Below are 16,788 nucleotides of genomic sequence, written 5' to 3'. Positions count from 1 at the left end.
TGTTATAGTTATCATACAGCAAAGAATAAGGCTTTTAACTACTGTTATTCATGCTTTATTTAGTCATTACACATTATTTAGTAATAAATAATAGTACATATTTTACTCTACCTTTATCTGAAATAAATTCAAACAACAATTTATCTCCTTAACTGTATGATACAAGGCACAGGGAATTTACTGATTTTTCTTTTCTTACAGGTGTATAGGAGTACTTTTGTATTGAAATGGAGAAGATTGAAGAGAGGAAGAGGTAGCAGTTGGAGATGATGTTCCTGGATGAATAGTTCACTTAGGAGAAGTCATCATTACAGAACGCTATGCTGGTTTGGAAGGAGCTGGAACTAAATTGCAAACGTTCCTTTTGTCATTTGCTCCATGGATTTTTTAATTGGTTCTTGGAAGAGATGAAGTTTGAAGCCGGCGTGTGATGGGACATGTGGCTTGCCAGTGCTTTCCTACTCATTGCCTCTTGGATTAGTTTGCTGCCATTTTGACGAGATTGAATTTTGTTGGGCGAGGACCGAATGTGATGGATTTATCTTCAGAAATGAATAGACATGGGAAGAATCCGGTGAGTCACAAGCTGGAAGACCAGAAGAAGGTAAGAGATGTAAAAATTCCTTTGTTTCATCTGCTTTTCTGTATAAAGTAAATTTTTATCATTGTAAAATGAGATAAGGTAAAATGGTGTGCTAGTTCATAAAAAATTAACCTGTTTTAAAGTATATGGTGTTGTGAATCTGGACTTTGTCGCCAGCTGGAGATTTCATTTCTAGGATTGGTTCTCTAGAATATGTATATTATTCTACACATGCACACACATACATGTTTCAATAGCTTGTTAAGTATTGCTGTGTACTGTCTTCAATGTTAGTTAGTGACTAGTGACATGTTATACTCACATCATGTGACCAGCTCTTACATATAAAGAGTAAAACAACTTTGAAAGAGTAGAGTGAACTAAAGTTCTGCTATGAAGAACACTTGCCTTCTTGCTATGAGAAGGCATAGGTATATTTAAAATTCCATTTTTTATCCTTCGGCATATCAACCTAGACCTTCTCACTTTTACAGTGCTGGAAGTTGAGACAAATGTGAGCTTATATTTAATTACTTATGTGTTTTGTCAATACAACTAATGGAAATATATCCAAAAGAGGGTGTTGTTGAGAGTTTTAGAAGATTAAGTTTGGAAGCTGTGGAGTAAGAAGCTTAGATACCTGAGGGATCACATTTAAATCCAATTTTCAACCTATTAAGGAACTCTTCCTTGCTCAGGTATCGCACTGTTGTGAGACTCACTTAATGGTCACTAGTAAGAAGGGTCAATGATAATGCCTGGGAGAGGAGGCTCTGCTAATAATGAATACATTACCTTATGGGATGTTTCCATTGACTCCTGTTAGCACAAGACACATATGTGGGGATCCAGTGGCTAAGACACATGAACAAGAATGTGAGATAAATGGAGTTTTTAAGCATGTGCAGATCAAAGGGACATGATGAAGATTTGCTTTTACCAACTGATGGGCATAGATGCAGAGACCCACAACAAAACACTTGATTTCGGGGAATCCTGAGGAAGAAGATAGGGCAAGGAATGTAGAAGTCTGAGGGGTCAAAGAAAAGAAAGAACACAGCTGATAGAATCACCTAAGCAGGGCTCATAGGGTCTTATAATTGAATCAACAATCCCAGAGCCTGCATGGGTCTAACCTTGGCCCTCGGCATATGTGCTATGGTTGTGTAGCTTGGTCTTCTTGTGGGATTTCTGAAATGGGAATGGGGATATCTCTGACTCTTTCACTTGCTCTTGGGACCCCTTTCTTCCTTTTGGGTTGCTTCATTTAGCCTTGATATGAGGGTTTATACCTTGTCTTATGGTAACTGTTATGCTATGGTTGGTTGATATCCCGGAAAGGCCTGTTCTTTTCTGATGGGAAACAGAGAAGGAGTGGATATGGGGGAGATGGAAGGGACAGTACTGGGAAGAGTGGAGGGGGGGACTGCAGTAGAGATGTCATGTACGAGAGAACTAATAAAAATGAGTTGATTTTTCATGCATCTTTGAAATCTTGTTTGTTTACCAGTCACTTTGCATTTTCCTAAAAACTCCAGTCCATTGTGTTACAAAGTTTGAAAGAGGCTATGTTGAGTCAATTGCTGGTTAATTTCTCTTTTGTTTACTGTGCCTAGGACAGTCACAGCCATGCCCTAGCGGTGAAAGAAAAAAAAAAAAACAGCAATGGGTACCTCTTTTCTTGAGGGTGATGGCTATTATGAGTCATTCATTGGGTGTACTTTTAGAAAAGTAAATTTCAGAAAACACTAAGGATAGTAAAGTCCAGGGTACCTAGAACCACTTTTCCCTTCCTCGTGCATGTAAACTTTATATTTCTACACCTGTGTAGGCAGGGGCTGCTTGTTCATTTCCTTGCCACCCAGACCTGAAATAGTCACACAGAAACTATGTTAATTACAATACTTTTTGGCCTATTATTTGGGCTTCTTATTAACTAACTCTTACATCTTAAATTAAACCACTACTGTTATTTTATACTTTACCATGAGGCTTGCGGTTTACCTGTAAGTTTCCAGGCATCTGTCTCCTTTAGCAGCTACATGGCATCTCTATGACTCTGTCTTCTTTTCTCCTCAAGCTCTCCTTGAAATTACTGCATTGTCTATTCTGAACTGTAATAGGCTCAAGCAGCATTTTTTAAAACCAGTGTTAATAAAACATATTTACAGCATACAGAAAGGAATCTGAGTGTATTCCTAAGAATATTGTTAATTATAACCAGTTTCTATTAAAGCATAGAACTTTTCTTCATTGTCAATAAGCTGCTAACTCAAAGGAGACGAGTAGTTGTAGGCAGAGACAGCTTGTGCATTCCCCACCTCCCAGAACTGAAGTAATCACACAGAAACCGTGTTAATTAAAACACTGCTTGACGCAATGGCTTACACATCTTATGAACTAGCTCTTACATCTTAAATGAACCCATTCCTATTATTGGGTATTTTACCACAAGACTCGTGGGCTACTACCTCTGGGGTATCTACCTCCTTCAGCAGCTACATGGTGTCTCCTTGACTCCGTCTTCTTTCTCTCAGTATTCAGCTTAGTTTTCCTGCATAGTTCTATTCTGCCCTGCCATAGGCCAAAGCAACTTCTTTATTAACAAATGATAATAAAATACATTCACAGTGTGCAGAGGGGAATCCTATATCAGGTGGTTTCAGCCTAAAGGCATGCACTATAGTCTTTTTCTTTTTGTTTGATTACCTTCATTTCTTCATTTGGTAGTTCTCAGGAGGATTGAACCCAGGGCCACCTGTAGTTTAGTCAAGTGTTCTACTCCTGAGCTACAAGTATCTTCAGCTCCCTGCAGGAGGGGAGTCAATTAATCATTTTACTTGTTTATGCTTTTTAAAATGTCTTTAACGCTGATGACAATTTACCTACTGTTGTTAGACAAAGATCAGGGTGGGGGGAAGGAGTAAACCCTTATTACTAAAAAGGCCTAACTTTGGTTAGATTCCCTGATTTATTGACAGGAAAGAAAAGTACCTATGAGAGAGTCATTTATTCATTTCTTATATAAGGCATTTTCTGTTAAATAAAGGGAATGCAAGCCAAAGAATGAAATGAATTCTCACAGAGTTTTCCACATAGCTTTCACAGAAACTTTAAACAATGGTCTGTAATCATGTGTAGATTCCCAGGCCAGCTCACAAAAGACTCTTCAGCTCATAAAATATGTACTCATACTAATAGAGTTTATAAAAATCATAGAGAGTCATAATTCTGTGGGAAAACTAGAAATATCAGCTTTGTGTTTGGGGATTACAGGGTTCCAAACATTTATGCTATTTTACTCTAGCCTTTTGAGGGGAAAGTGAAAGAGAGGGAACATTTTCAATGGGTAAGAAGAAGAATGGAAAATGGGTTCTAATGACCCTTTGACCACCCCATTGATTGGATATTTCAGAGGGAGCCCGTTAGTATACAAGCCAGACAAATAAGTTAGAAGGTCACATAGACAGATGGATACTTAAATATATAAATAAATAAATGATGCATAGATTACATACATTGATAACTAGGCGCACAATAGAAGCATATGAGATAGATAGATAGATAGATGATAGATAGATAGATAGATAGATAGATAGATAGATAGATAGATAGATAGATAAATAGATACATGGGGCATTTGAAGTTAAATTCAGATTTGTAAAGTGTCAGCTAGAATATCTAGTGTCAATGACACTTTTGTGAGTTTGCATTATAGTGAAAAATAAAATGAATTATCATAAATCATTGCCGACAAAGAACTGACCTCAGGTTTGCCATCATGTAATTTCTAGCAGAGATCATAACATTATGCCTGTAATTACTTGAAGTATTTGCAATCCTTCAAGAAGAATGAATTCCATAGGTTCGGTGTTCCACACCATTGAAATAAAATGTGCACACCCTAGTTGTCACCTCCTGCAGTGGTGAACGTATCACCAATATTTTTACCTATGTACCTTATTTTCAGTAATTAGAATAGACTAGATATTTAAAATAATATATAACAAACTAGAGCGGTCAAAGGCACTCATTCCATCTACTGCACAGCTAATCTCTCACTCGGTCTACAAACACCTTGCCTGGTTTTAGTTTTATTTCTCTAATATATGGATTTATGCTTTTGATGCTTTGTTTCTGAGAGTGTGTGCACTGGCAAGCCATATATGGAGGTGATTAGGTGAATGAGAGAAAAGAGGGTTTACCGCCCTTTCTGTGATCTCAGGAATATGCTGGTTCTTTGCAGTTTATTAATATACTATCTTCTCACAAAGATAAACATCGGCACTTACTGTCTTAGGTGTTTTGGTTCTCTAACAATAAACATCACTTCTGTGTAGCAATCCCTATTTTTAATTGGTACTGATATCCTTGTTCTTGGTGGACACTTTTCCTGGAATCTCACTTCCTGAATGTTATAATTCTATTAAACTATGTAAAACAAATGCAAAAATAATTATCAGTTACTCAAGAGCATATAACCTCAAAAGTGCAGTTTTAGAAAGATGTGTGAGTTTGGGTGTTGCTTTTAAGTAGTGCTGCCTGTGTCTGAACAGAAGAAAACATACCTGAAATTTAAAAAGGTCTCATAAATACAAATTTTATCTAAAGTACCCTTTGTTATAAATAAACAGAGGAGTGGATCTTTTAGGAATTAAAGAGAGTAAGTCTAAGGAATAGGAGTGGAGGGAGGGAAAACTATGGTTGGAATGTATTATACTAGAGAAGACTAAATAAATAAATAAATAAGTAAATAAATAAATAAATAAAAGAATCGTAGAGAAATTAAAGATCAGGCATGTAGGGATCATGCATCAACTTGGGTCAGTGTTGGGATGCTTAGAATTCAGTGGGATTCTTAATTATTTCAGTTATTTATCAGTAGAACTTATGGTTTATACCAGACCATAGTCTGAATTTTGACCTTTAGTTTCTAGAATGTCCCAAATGGAAAAGTTACCAAGTCATTTCAAATCTCCCAAGTGTACACCATGAGGTTCTGTATCTTTAAAATTTTACCTTTTTAACCTTATTTGCATGTTGATGCTGGGAACGTTGGCAGATTGCTTTCCATTAATTTTTATTGCTCTATGGGATTGTTTCTGTGAAACCCATAAGACGACGAAAACCCAATAGATACAAATGTCACCGGCATATAATTAGTTGTGACCTTGATCTGAAAAGCTGAGCTCAATAGATTTTACTGTCAGTGTAACTGCAGCAGTTTGCATTTCAGACAACCCTAGGACACGAGTTCATGGCTCCATGAATATTTTATGTGTTCAATGAAAGCATTTATCACTGTCAATGGTTTAGTAGATAGTATTAAAATGGTAGTATTATACACATTTTAAAATTATGGCAATGGATTACAATACATGCCTGGTGACCTGTTGCAGACATTTTTTGCTTCATTGCTTTAATCAGAATGAGATTAAGACTATGTGTATAATACACATACACATACTCATATATATATATACACATGCTCATATATACACATATATACACATACATATAAATTATATACACATAGAGGATATTTAAATTTATGAAATGTTTAGGATTAATCTTCTCTCAGGTTTTACTTCACCAAATCAAGTATTTTATATATGCTATTGGCAAATAATATTTCATACTTGCTGTGAGAAAACTCATGATGAACCTCTATTACCCAATGCCTTTATAAAAGACAGCCATTATTTAAAAAAAATAGTGCATTCTAAAGACAGAGTGTTCGAAATGTGGAGAATATTTTAAAGTAAGATATTATTATATTAATTGCTGGACAGAAATGCTAATTTGTAGGAAAAGCCTGCCACTTTAAGGTTGGCCCCTGTAGTATTTTGGACTTGAAATCAAGTTTAGGCATTGGTTAAATAATGTAGCATTTGCAAGCAGCACTCACTGCAAGACCAAGGCCCTCTCCCCTATATCTAGGTCGAGCAAAGTATGCCTTCAAAGAGAATGAGTTCCAAAAAGCCAGAACAATCAGTAGGGTTAAATCCTGGTCTCACTGTCAGAGGCCCCACATATTGCCCCAGCCATACAAATCTTTTGAGCACTGAAGGTACAATTATACCCAAACAGGTAAGAAGACTGGTTTTCATTATCATTTTGATGATAATAAAATGATAACTAATATACAAGATTCAGTATATTTTAGATTGATTTTACTTTTATTTATGTATATCTGTGTATCTGTGAGTGGGTATGTTCACCTGAGTGTTGATTTACTTCCAATTGTTAATGTGTCATGTTTGTCTGTGTTTGGATTTTTTATGTGTGTGTGTGTGAGTTTATGATTTATGTGTCAAGTGTGTCTCTGTGTGGGTGTGATCACGTGAGTGTGGGTGTCAGCAGAGGCCAGGAGATGGATGTCTCCCTTGAAGTTTGGGTTACAGGTGACTGTGAGCCACCTGATGTGAGTGCTAGGTACTTACTTTGGGTTCTTTGCAAGGACACTCTCAACCACTGACCCTTCTTTCCAAACCCCATGAAGCCCATTTTTGATTCCTATATTATTTTTCTGAAATTTGCAAAGTTTATTTTGATATGTATAAGTGTTTTGCCTACATGTGTATCCCTGGAGCCCAAGGAGGAGGTTAGCAGAGAGTGTTGAATCCTCTAGATCTCATGGGTGGTTATGAGTCACCCTGTGAGTACGGAGAACAGAAGCTAGGGTATCTGCTAGAGCAACATATGCTTAAACCAATGAGCCATCTCTCTAGCATTCCTGTTTCTCTTTGAGTTCCTTCCTCTTGTCTTGACACTAACATGGAAATTGTCCCTGGCCATTACCATTGTAAAAACTAATAACTAAGAATGAGTTTGAATTTTCTTATATAAAAATTTGTAAAATGTGTATATGCCATCAATGCCAAAATACAGAATAAAAAACCATCACACCGGTTTTCTTTAAGCATTCTGTACATATGCCATGTGTTTTTATAGATTTATACATATTTTTCCTTTAGATTGTGTTTTAGAGGGTTGAGATCTCTCAATTTGACACACCCAAAAATACATAATCATTTGAACATTGCATAGTCTTATAAAAACAGTAGTTCCATGGTATATTTCTAGCTCTCTGGAGACTCTGTAGTTTAGCCAGATGGTGCTATTCCAGACTGCTTGCCAGGGAGACAGCCAAGTGTTTAAGAACCCAGGAGTGCTTATAATTATCTCATGGAAGATTTGAGTGTCAGGACCAGTAAAATAGACCTTTGCTCATCTGCAAGGGTCAAAAGTTTGAGACTAATCAGAATAGTCAAAGCATGATTTGGCATTCAAAAGAGCGAGGAAGAGGAACAAGAGTGTGAGCAGAAAAGAAGGAGGAGACATCAGAAGTAGGATGACCTACTTGATTTGCTTCTATTGATGGTACACTGCCTGCTAAAGAGCAAGACAGTCTGGCAGAAGAGCAACAGGGTAGGGTGGACAGAAAGGTTGGATTATAGTACTCAGAATGTGGCCAAAAATCCCCTCCAAGACTGATGATATTCTCTGATTATGCTGTGACTTGGATAAGAATTATACGAAACAAAACAGATTTAAAGATACACCACCTGGGCTGGAGAGATGACTCAGCTGTTGAGAACACTTGCTTCTCTTTCAGAGGACTGTAATTCAGTTTCCAGGACCAATGACAGGCATCTTACAACCACCCATGACTCCAGGTCCGCATCTGACTCCTTGTTTGTCTCCATGCACAGACAGGCACGCATACACATAAATACACGATAAAGTGATTCTTCAAAATCATATCTGTCCTCCCTTAGGTGCGGGTAATGAATTCTCTTTGATTTGCGCAGACTAAATGAGAAGAGCAGTAGGAAGCCTTCAAAATCTTTGATCTGTACATTGTAAGACCTAGGAGTACCGCTGGCATGTGACAACTGAAAGGTGTAGTCTCTGGCTCCACTCCATACCTGCTCCATCAAATTGAGTTTAAAAAATAAACAGCTGTGTATAATGCTCATCTGTGAGAAGGACAACGTAGGGAGCACTGCTGAGAGATCCTTGGTAGAGAAATTATATATTTATTTAATAGACATAGACATAGATAAAGAGATAGCATTGTGATGCATTTGATTGCTTACTCTTTATATTTTGCTTCCTCAAATTGCTGGTTTGAATCCTTTCCTGACTCCTCCTACTTTTAGTATTTCCTGGTATCCCCAGTGACGGAACTCCTTGTACTTGTATTATTGTTCTGGGTTTCATCTGAGGAAGCACTAATCAAGGTACTCTATGCCTGCAATTCTGGTATTGACATAATGGATTTGTTTCATGTCAGTTTCTTTATAGCATAGTCATTTCAAATCCAAACTTTCCAAGACTTCATTCGTCCTCTCTATTCATTCCTGTTTTCTTCGTAGACATCCTTGATGTTTATCCAGGCTGGTGATAATATCAGCACTTGCTCTGTATGATTGGCTTTGAAACATTCAGTTGACAGGTGACAACACACAGGACATCAGCAACAACTTACAACTACCACCCTATGGCTGATGGCTGTGCAGTTTAATGTTGATCAGACAGTTGTGAGAGTTGATGTTGGCTTTCCATCACACCATAGAGATTCACTGAAGATATAAGTTTATGAGCTTGGCTGTGAAGCAAATCTAGTCTGGGTTAAATGATGAGGGAAGACCTACTTTAAATGTAGGAGGCCCAGACTGGATAAAGGCTAAAGTGAACTGAGCACATCAATTCACTACCGCTTCCTAACTGCTGCTACACATTTCTTACTTTGATGGACTGAGCCAAAATAAAACCCTTCCTTACTTCAACTACTTTTAGCTCATCTATTATTAGGAAGTTATTTTTCCCACTATTGTAAAAATGTGTTGCTAGAAATATGTTATGTTGTAGTTTGTTAAATTACTCAGAGAAAACCTTCAGTCCACATAGGAAAGGTCTATCCTCAATCTTAGTTTTTCACTGTTCTCTAGATCATCAGACACCACAAAGCTTTCTGCGCTCTATGTGGTGCAGATGACTAATGAGAACAGGCATGGATGTGAGCCACCTTTCTCTCCCAGAGAGAGGCAGGGTGTGCTGTTGGACAATGTTCACATTGAACATTTGTTCATGATGCTGGAAATAGATGAGAGTTCAGCCTGTCACAGGGATAAGATTGCTAGTCTTTTCAGAAACATTAATTTTTTATAAGATCTTTTTTTTTTTTTTAAAGTAGAGGTATGTTCACCTCTGGGCCTAATTTACAAGTGTGCTTGATATGTGTAGGTACAATGAAATGAATACCTACACAGTTTTTATGTCCCCTCAGATTTTCTATTTCCATAAATATTTTTAACTGGGGCTGCAGTTACAGCCATCATATTTCCCTAGCATTGCTGCTTTCACTGATGCTCAGAGCTGTTGCAAACTTATCAAATTCAAGCATTCAATTCTCACGCTAGTCTGTTTCCTAAGACTGAACCAAACAGACACTTCCTACTTTTTTTTTTTTATTTTGCTGCCGGTAGTTAATTTTCTTTTATATTCTTCATTCAAGTTAAATGTTCTCCTATAGACTCGTAGCTGCTGCTTGATTAAATAGCATCGTTAGGTAAGATGGAGCAGTTTTACCTTGTGCTGTCTTAGCAAGGCTCTCTGTCTTTTAACAGTTGCCAGTATTGGCAAATTGCAATGTTTGCAAATAGCTGATAAACAACACCTTGTATGTACATGTTATTTTCTAATTAACATTGGGAAAGAATGTAAGGTAACATTTTTAAAGCAATGTGAACTTCTTAATTAATGTCTTCTTGTGCTTTTATTCATAAAATATTTTTGTGTATTTAAGAACTGATGGAGTGATTCCTGCATTGCTTTGGAGGAAAATTATAAGAAAAACCAACACATAAAAATGTATTCTATCACTTTCTACTTTTACAAATTTCTTGCATATCCATCACTAGGAACCAAATCAGGGATGTGACTAGCTATAATGCTAAACTTGTGCCTAGGTCACCTCCTCATCCACTCCTTTTCCTACAATCTAAAACTGTTAGATGAAACCTTCAGAGCTTCTGAGTTATGATGCTCACTCCTTAACAAGACTGGAAAACCCTGCACAGTCTCAACTTATTACCTTCAAGGGTGTTTTCTGCCCCCCCCCTTCTCATTCTCCTCTAGCTCTTTTGGAAAGCCATGTCTAAGTTCTTTGGATAAATCAGCTTGTTTCCCACCTTATTAGGATCTCTGCTGTGAGCCCTCATTGTACTTTGTTTTTCCTTTTTATTGCATGTGCAGGTTTCACACTGTTCATGTATCAGGTCTTAATACCATTTCCTTTCTCAATCCTGTATTCCTCTTACTCATGTGTCATTGTGTTTTGTTATATAGGAAGAATGCTGGTATCTTCTTTCCAACCGTTTCCATCACTGCTGCCACTCATGTATGGCTTGTGTCTATAAAGTCATGGACAGTTCCTGGTTTGGTTACTCTTCTATTTGATCAGCCACCTTGCACATGATACAAACTCAATAGCTGTTGCAATGGAGCTGGAAAAAAATGCCTGTGTGAGGCTATAAGCTATAGTTTACTCAGAGAAAATAATAACAATTGGGATTTTTCTAGTTAAGTGCATTTTAAAATACAAATCTAAGTGACAACAGCAAAGATTTTAAAAAAAATGTAAAGCTATATTCTCACTCCAAAGCCATTCTTAGAGAAATAAAACAGATTAAGAAAGTAGGAACACTACTATTAGGTCTTCCTGACTGGGGTAAATACATTCCATGGTTCCTTATTGCTCCCTATGAAGGATGAACAGAACTTTCAAAGCATGATAGTTGATGCAACCTCCTGCATTTTTCAGTCTCCAAGGTCTTCAAGCATTTGCAAACAAGAAGAAGGGTGTTGACAGAGGTTTCTGTCCCACTCAGTCCCTCAGCCCTTCAGTCCCAATGAAACAGAATTTCCGAATTCTGGTCTCCCTGCCTGTACTTCCTGCCAGACTACTGGTCAATCAGCATTTTATTAAAATAGTACAATTGACACACCTTTACAGGGTACAAGACCATTGCCTCAGAGCAGGAGGGCATGTTTAAAACTTTATACTTTGTCTTACTTATTAGCCATTTACTTGTGAATTTATTTAAGATATTTTGTAGGCAGAAGTGAAACTTTACCTAGGACTTTGAAACATTGGATACTAACAGATTCAGGTATTTGTGCAAAAATTTAATTTTCAGTGTTCATACTGGCTGTATAAAGGATCAAACTCATGGTTTGATCACTGTCTACAGACTGCTTTACTCTTCAATATATGTAGGATAGAGAGATTGCCAAATTTTGTTGAGGTTTTGGGGCATCTGTGAGTGCTTGGATTTTGAGCCGAGAGTCTAATATTCACTTGTTGAGTGGTAGTGTTGATGGAGGTGAACGAATGGGGAGGCGAGCTCATTCGTACAACATTCAAGGTAGGGTGAATCCAGGCACATAAGTCCATGCCATTGTTTTCCGTAACCAGATGGTGTTGGCAGGTGTTCTGGAATGCTTCACTGGTGATGCCCATCTCCTGCAGGGTACTCTCTGAAACACGAGCCTATTTCCTAGAGCTAAGCTAGGATCTTCTCTGGCAACTTGCAGCTGCCATATTCAGCGTTTCATGCCAGATACATACCTGCCTTCTAGGCATCAACTGGATCAGAGACATTGTCCTGGCCCACTTCCAGGTTCTTCTTATTCAGCTTCATTCCTCATGGTCATGCACCCCTTCCCTTTTCTCCTCTCACAGTGTTCTTGTTCACACTCCCTTCACTGGGGTAATGACATGTTAAGGAAAATTTCCTAGTAAGTCAATTTCAAAGAGTCCAAGCTAGGTTTTTGGAAACATCACACTAGGAAAGAGAAATCTGAAAATTGATAAAACTCTACTCTCTACAGAGACATACCAGTATTATAAAACATATGGCATCAAAGCTTTCTGGTTTCTTTACCACTCAAATATGACAAATATTCAAAATCTTCTGTGCTTATATAGCTCAGAACTAGTAGGGTGCTTACCGAGCAGACAGCAGGCCCTAGGTTTCATCTCCTGCTATGTGTCCAAAACCCAAATCAGAATTACATTTTTACTGCTATAATTTTATGCTCCATACCAAAGGAACTCTATTGTGTAAGGTCTTATGATTGCCTGACTGAGAGTATAAAGAATCTTCCCTGAAAGGTCTTGATTTTGGTGCTTAATATAGGAAATATTTTCTTGGATGAGCATATTAAAATCATATTCACCTAGTTTATAGATTTCTTATTATATCCAGAAGTAGTAGGGGTCCATTAGCACTCAATGTTGTTTCAGTTTTTATCAAAGATAATGGACTTTTCATCCACTTGTTTACTAACGTCATTCAAAATATGTCTTTGTCAAGGGGAGCTTAAGTCTAATAGAACGTTGATTAACTAAAGTGGTGATTGTTTTTTTTTTTTTTTCTCACAGTATTAGAGAGTACCCAGTAGGAATTTAGACCCTGGAAATCAGAGCTTGAAAGCATCTGATTGCTGCTTTTTGCTGCTTTTCTTTTCTTTTTGAGTGATGCCATGCTTACTACCTTCATTTATCTATTTGAATATGAATTAAATAAAGAATTGCTTTTCAGTTTTACTAGCCTCATGACATGTGCTGAACCATAACTCAAGGCTGATGAAGACATCGTGGCAAGTGCATAGAACACTCCCAGCACTGCACAGTTCTATTGGACAGAGATACTAGTTAGAATGGCATGCAGAAAAAGAAGTCAGGGGCCCATGATAAGAACTTGTGCATGAAGGTACTTATGCCTAAGCCTAGTAAGTTGAGTTCAGTCTCTGAAACGCAAGCTCATATGGCAGAAGGAGAGAACCAACTCTTGCAAGTTGTCCTCTGATTTCTACACACACACACACACACACACACACACACACACACAAATTAAATAACTTTAAAAGATAATAAAAATATGTCATAAAAACCAAAGTCCACATTAGACCATTGGATAAAAACAGCCGTAGAAGGGCTTTTGTATATTTTCTTACAACCAAGGGCATAAGTTTAGAAAGGGAGCACAGCATCTTTCTGGAGATCAAGGACAATCATATTTTCTCCTGGTATATATAAATTTAGCAAAACTGCCTGTTTTGCTTTAGAGATCAGATATATTAGTCACTAAAGTGGTATTTGAACTAGTTACATTAGCTTTGTTATCAAGGAGTAACCAGAAGCTTATGCACAAATCAGTTCAGCATCAAGCATATGAGTATTGGAATATTTCATGGTTATGGAAGTCTTCCATAATAAATTATTTGTTAACTTTTCATTGTGAAGTGCATACCTAGACTTTTAAAAACACTTTCCATGATCTCATGGTGGGCTCAATGCTGTTTCAAAGACTACAATCGGGTCAGCCAACAAATTAGCATCCGGGAAAAAGCACTGAGGTCAAAAAAGAATTATAGAATATCTAGAAGAATTCATACATAATATTTTCCATCATCTTGCAAATGATTTAAACTCATAAAGGTATCCCTTAATATTGTAGTGCAATTCATCCTTCACTTGCACTTATTTTCTCCTAGTCAGATGATAAGATCAACAGAACCATATGTTCTCTAAGCTCCTTCTGGATGGAGAATTTGCTAAAGTTAAAAGTAGTATAATGTTAGTCATTGAATGCATCCCTTCTTAAATTTATGTTTCAGAAAGAATTGGCCTGAAACATGTATTCTTTCAATTATTTCATTTCCAGTTCATTAATAACAGAGCATTTCTGGCTCAATGGTAAAAATCAAGAAAAAAAAAACAGAAAAGTGTGGTAAGACTGTGATAACCTCTGGGGATTTTGAGTAGGATGGAGTTTAGGTGGTACCTCAAATATGATTTATTAATACTTATTAGGGACATTTTGATTAAGAAATTATTATATGATTTTTTATGTAGTAGCTACAGAATATTACAGTTGCAGATAACATTAGGAATTGCATGATTTCTTATGAAAATAAGGACACATAGTGCCAAGGTGCGGTTTGAATGAGAATGGCCCCTGTAGGCTCATATATTTGAATGTTTTGTCCCCAGTTGATGGAACTACTTGGGAAGGATTAGGAGGTTTAGCTTTGTTGGAGGAGGTGTTTTTCTGATGGGGTGGAAGTTTGAGATTCCAATAGCCCATGATATTTCTAGTCATCTCTCTGTGTCACACTGTTGAGTAAAGATTAAAGCTCACATGTGCTGTGCCTGTGCATGTCATGCTGATCTGACCGCTGTCATACTCTCTGCCATGCCTTTATGGTTATGCATTCTAACTGGCTGCAACCATAAGCCCAGTTTAAGAGCCTTAAGTTATAAATTGCCTCAGTTATGGTGTTTTGCTACTGTAGTAGAACAGTATTTAAGACACAGGGTTAGCAGCATAGCTCACCCAAGGTTGGCTCCTCAGTAATGTCAACACTGTGGCTAGAGACTTGTTATGATTTCTAGCCCACCACTGGATTCTTTAAAAAAGAATCAAGCTACCCATTATAATAGTAAATACCTTACTACTTTCTTTTCTTTAAGGGTTAATTTCATCTTATCTTTTCCTGTGAGTACCTCATTCATATCAACAATTATAATTATATTTTCAATACCGTGTTTTTATTTGTTTTTGAATTTTTTGCATGTGTACTATGTTAACAATTTTCTAAAAATTGTAACCAGAATTTCACATGCATCCATATTCTCAAACATGTATACTCAGAGAGCATCTATTTTTTTCACTGTATCCTCCAATAATAAATGCATGTATGTGTGCACATACGTTTATATATGAGCAATTCATATATACTTATATATGTATATGCATGCATATTCTATATATACTACTATGAATATCTGAAAAAGTTAGCTGGATTTCAAATCAAAGTCTTAAAAAAACTTACCACGTGGCTCCTTGGGCTGTTTTAGGTTTCTGGAAGTCAAGGCTTAGGATATTCGTCTTCAGGTCTGCTAAGCCACTGTGGATCTGAAATAGAGTCTATTCTGGGTGATAGAATCCTTGATTGAGACCTGAAAGATGGACGATAACTAAGATCCAGATCCTCTAAAGAAAGGGATGTGAACTTGGCCATCTGATGCTTCTGAGCATCAGGTCTTCTGGGAGCTTCATCCTTCACCTTTTCCAGCACAGGCAATAGAAGGACGATGTCCCTGCTAACCCTGAGCTGTGCCAAAGAGCATCATGGAGCAGATGGGTCCAAAGCTCAACTTCTCAGAGGATAACATTAATCAGTGCTTTTCCCCCAAGTTCCAGAGATTGATGGTGTAGCTACAGCCCACGGGGGAAAACTGTCTGTGAATTGCTCGCCAAGGTAACAGCACTGAATTTGTGCAGTGCACCCAACCCTGCATGTGGTGGTCAGTTTGCGGTACAGAGATCTTTTACATCATGGCCTTTTGAGGGCCCTTTGAGGTCTGAGCCAAGACTTCTGCCTGGGTTTCAGCCAAAACTTCTTTCTGGCTCATTTCCCCTTCATCAATCCCCACATCCCACAAGAAAACAAAAACTTTCGCAAATAAAAACTCCAGCTTTGGAGACCACTGCATAGTGATTATCTGTGAGGCATGGGTACCCCAACCTTTCTCTGGGTTCCCATTTTATCAGAAAGCATCTAACACACTGGAAGAAAAAAAGGCATGGGTACCTTTCTCCCAATAAGTTTTTAATCTTTTAAGTTTCTGCATAACATCCTTTGGGGTCAGCTATTCCTTTCTTTCCCCCTTTCAAAGTCAGGGCAGTGAGAGTTTGTGGGCCTAATCTTTGCTTCTAGGACTCAGCTACTCTGGAAGGTTGGAGCTTGAATGGTGGGCCGTGAGCCCAGGTCTGGCCTGCTCTTTGCTAGCTTTCAGGTCTCGTTGGCTTGGGTAGAAGAAGAAATTTCTGCTTTAGCTCTTCTCTCTCGCTCCCCTAGCTTACCCCATGGCGTCTTTGTGGATATAACCTCAGGCATTCTCAGCCTAGTGTTGGAGTGTGGATGCCAGTGCAAACCAGTGTGTGGGGAGATGCCCATAATACCCTAATGCCAAATGTATATTACATTTTCTTCCTTCCTTCCTTCCTTCCTTCCTTCCTTCTTCCCTCCCTCCCTCCCTCCCTCCCTCCCTCCCTCCCTCCCTCCTTCTTTTTTTTATATAATTTTTTATTGAAAAAAAAAGATTTCCGCCTCCTCCCCGCCTC

General features: G+C 37.8%; 1 protein-coding gene across 1 annotated transcript in view; it reads left to right on the top strand.

The window, feature by feature from the left end:
• Window positions 1–16,788, top strand: part of Nav3 (neuron navigator 3) — a 694,335-nt gene that overhangs the window by 222,858 nt on the left and 454,689 nt on the right. The window contains exon 2 of the mRNA XM_050135526.1: window positions 202–604. Within this exon, the coding sequence (XP_049991483.1) occupies window positions 533–604 (72 nt within the window). The 5' untranslated portion in view covers window positions 202–532. The remainder of the gene's footprint in view (window positions 1–201; window positions 605–16,788) is intronic.

Source organism: Alexandromys fortis, unplaced genomic scaffold (assembly GCF_014885135.2).
Source record: "Alexandromys fortis isolate MF-2015 unplaced genomic scaffold, M_Fortis_MF-2015_v1.1 scaffold_24, whole genome shotgun sequence".
Classification (NCBI taxonomy): domain Eukaryota; kingdom Metazoa; phylum Chordata; class Mammalia; order Rodentia; family Cricetidae; genus Alexandromys; species Alexandromys fortis.
This window is presented reverse-complemented; position numbering and strand designations above follow the sequence as displayed.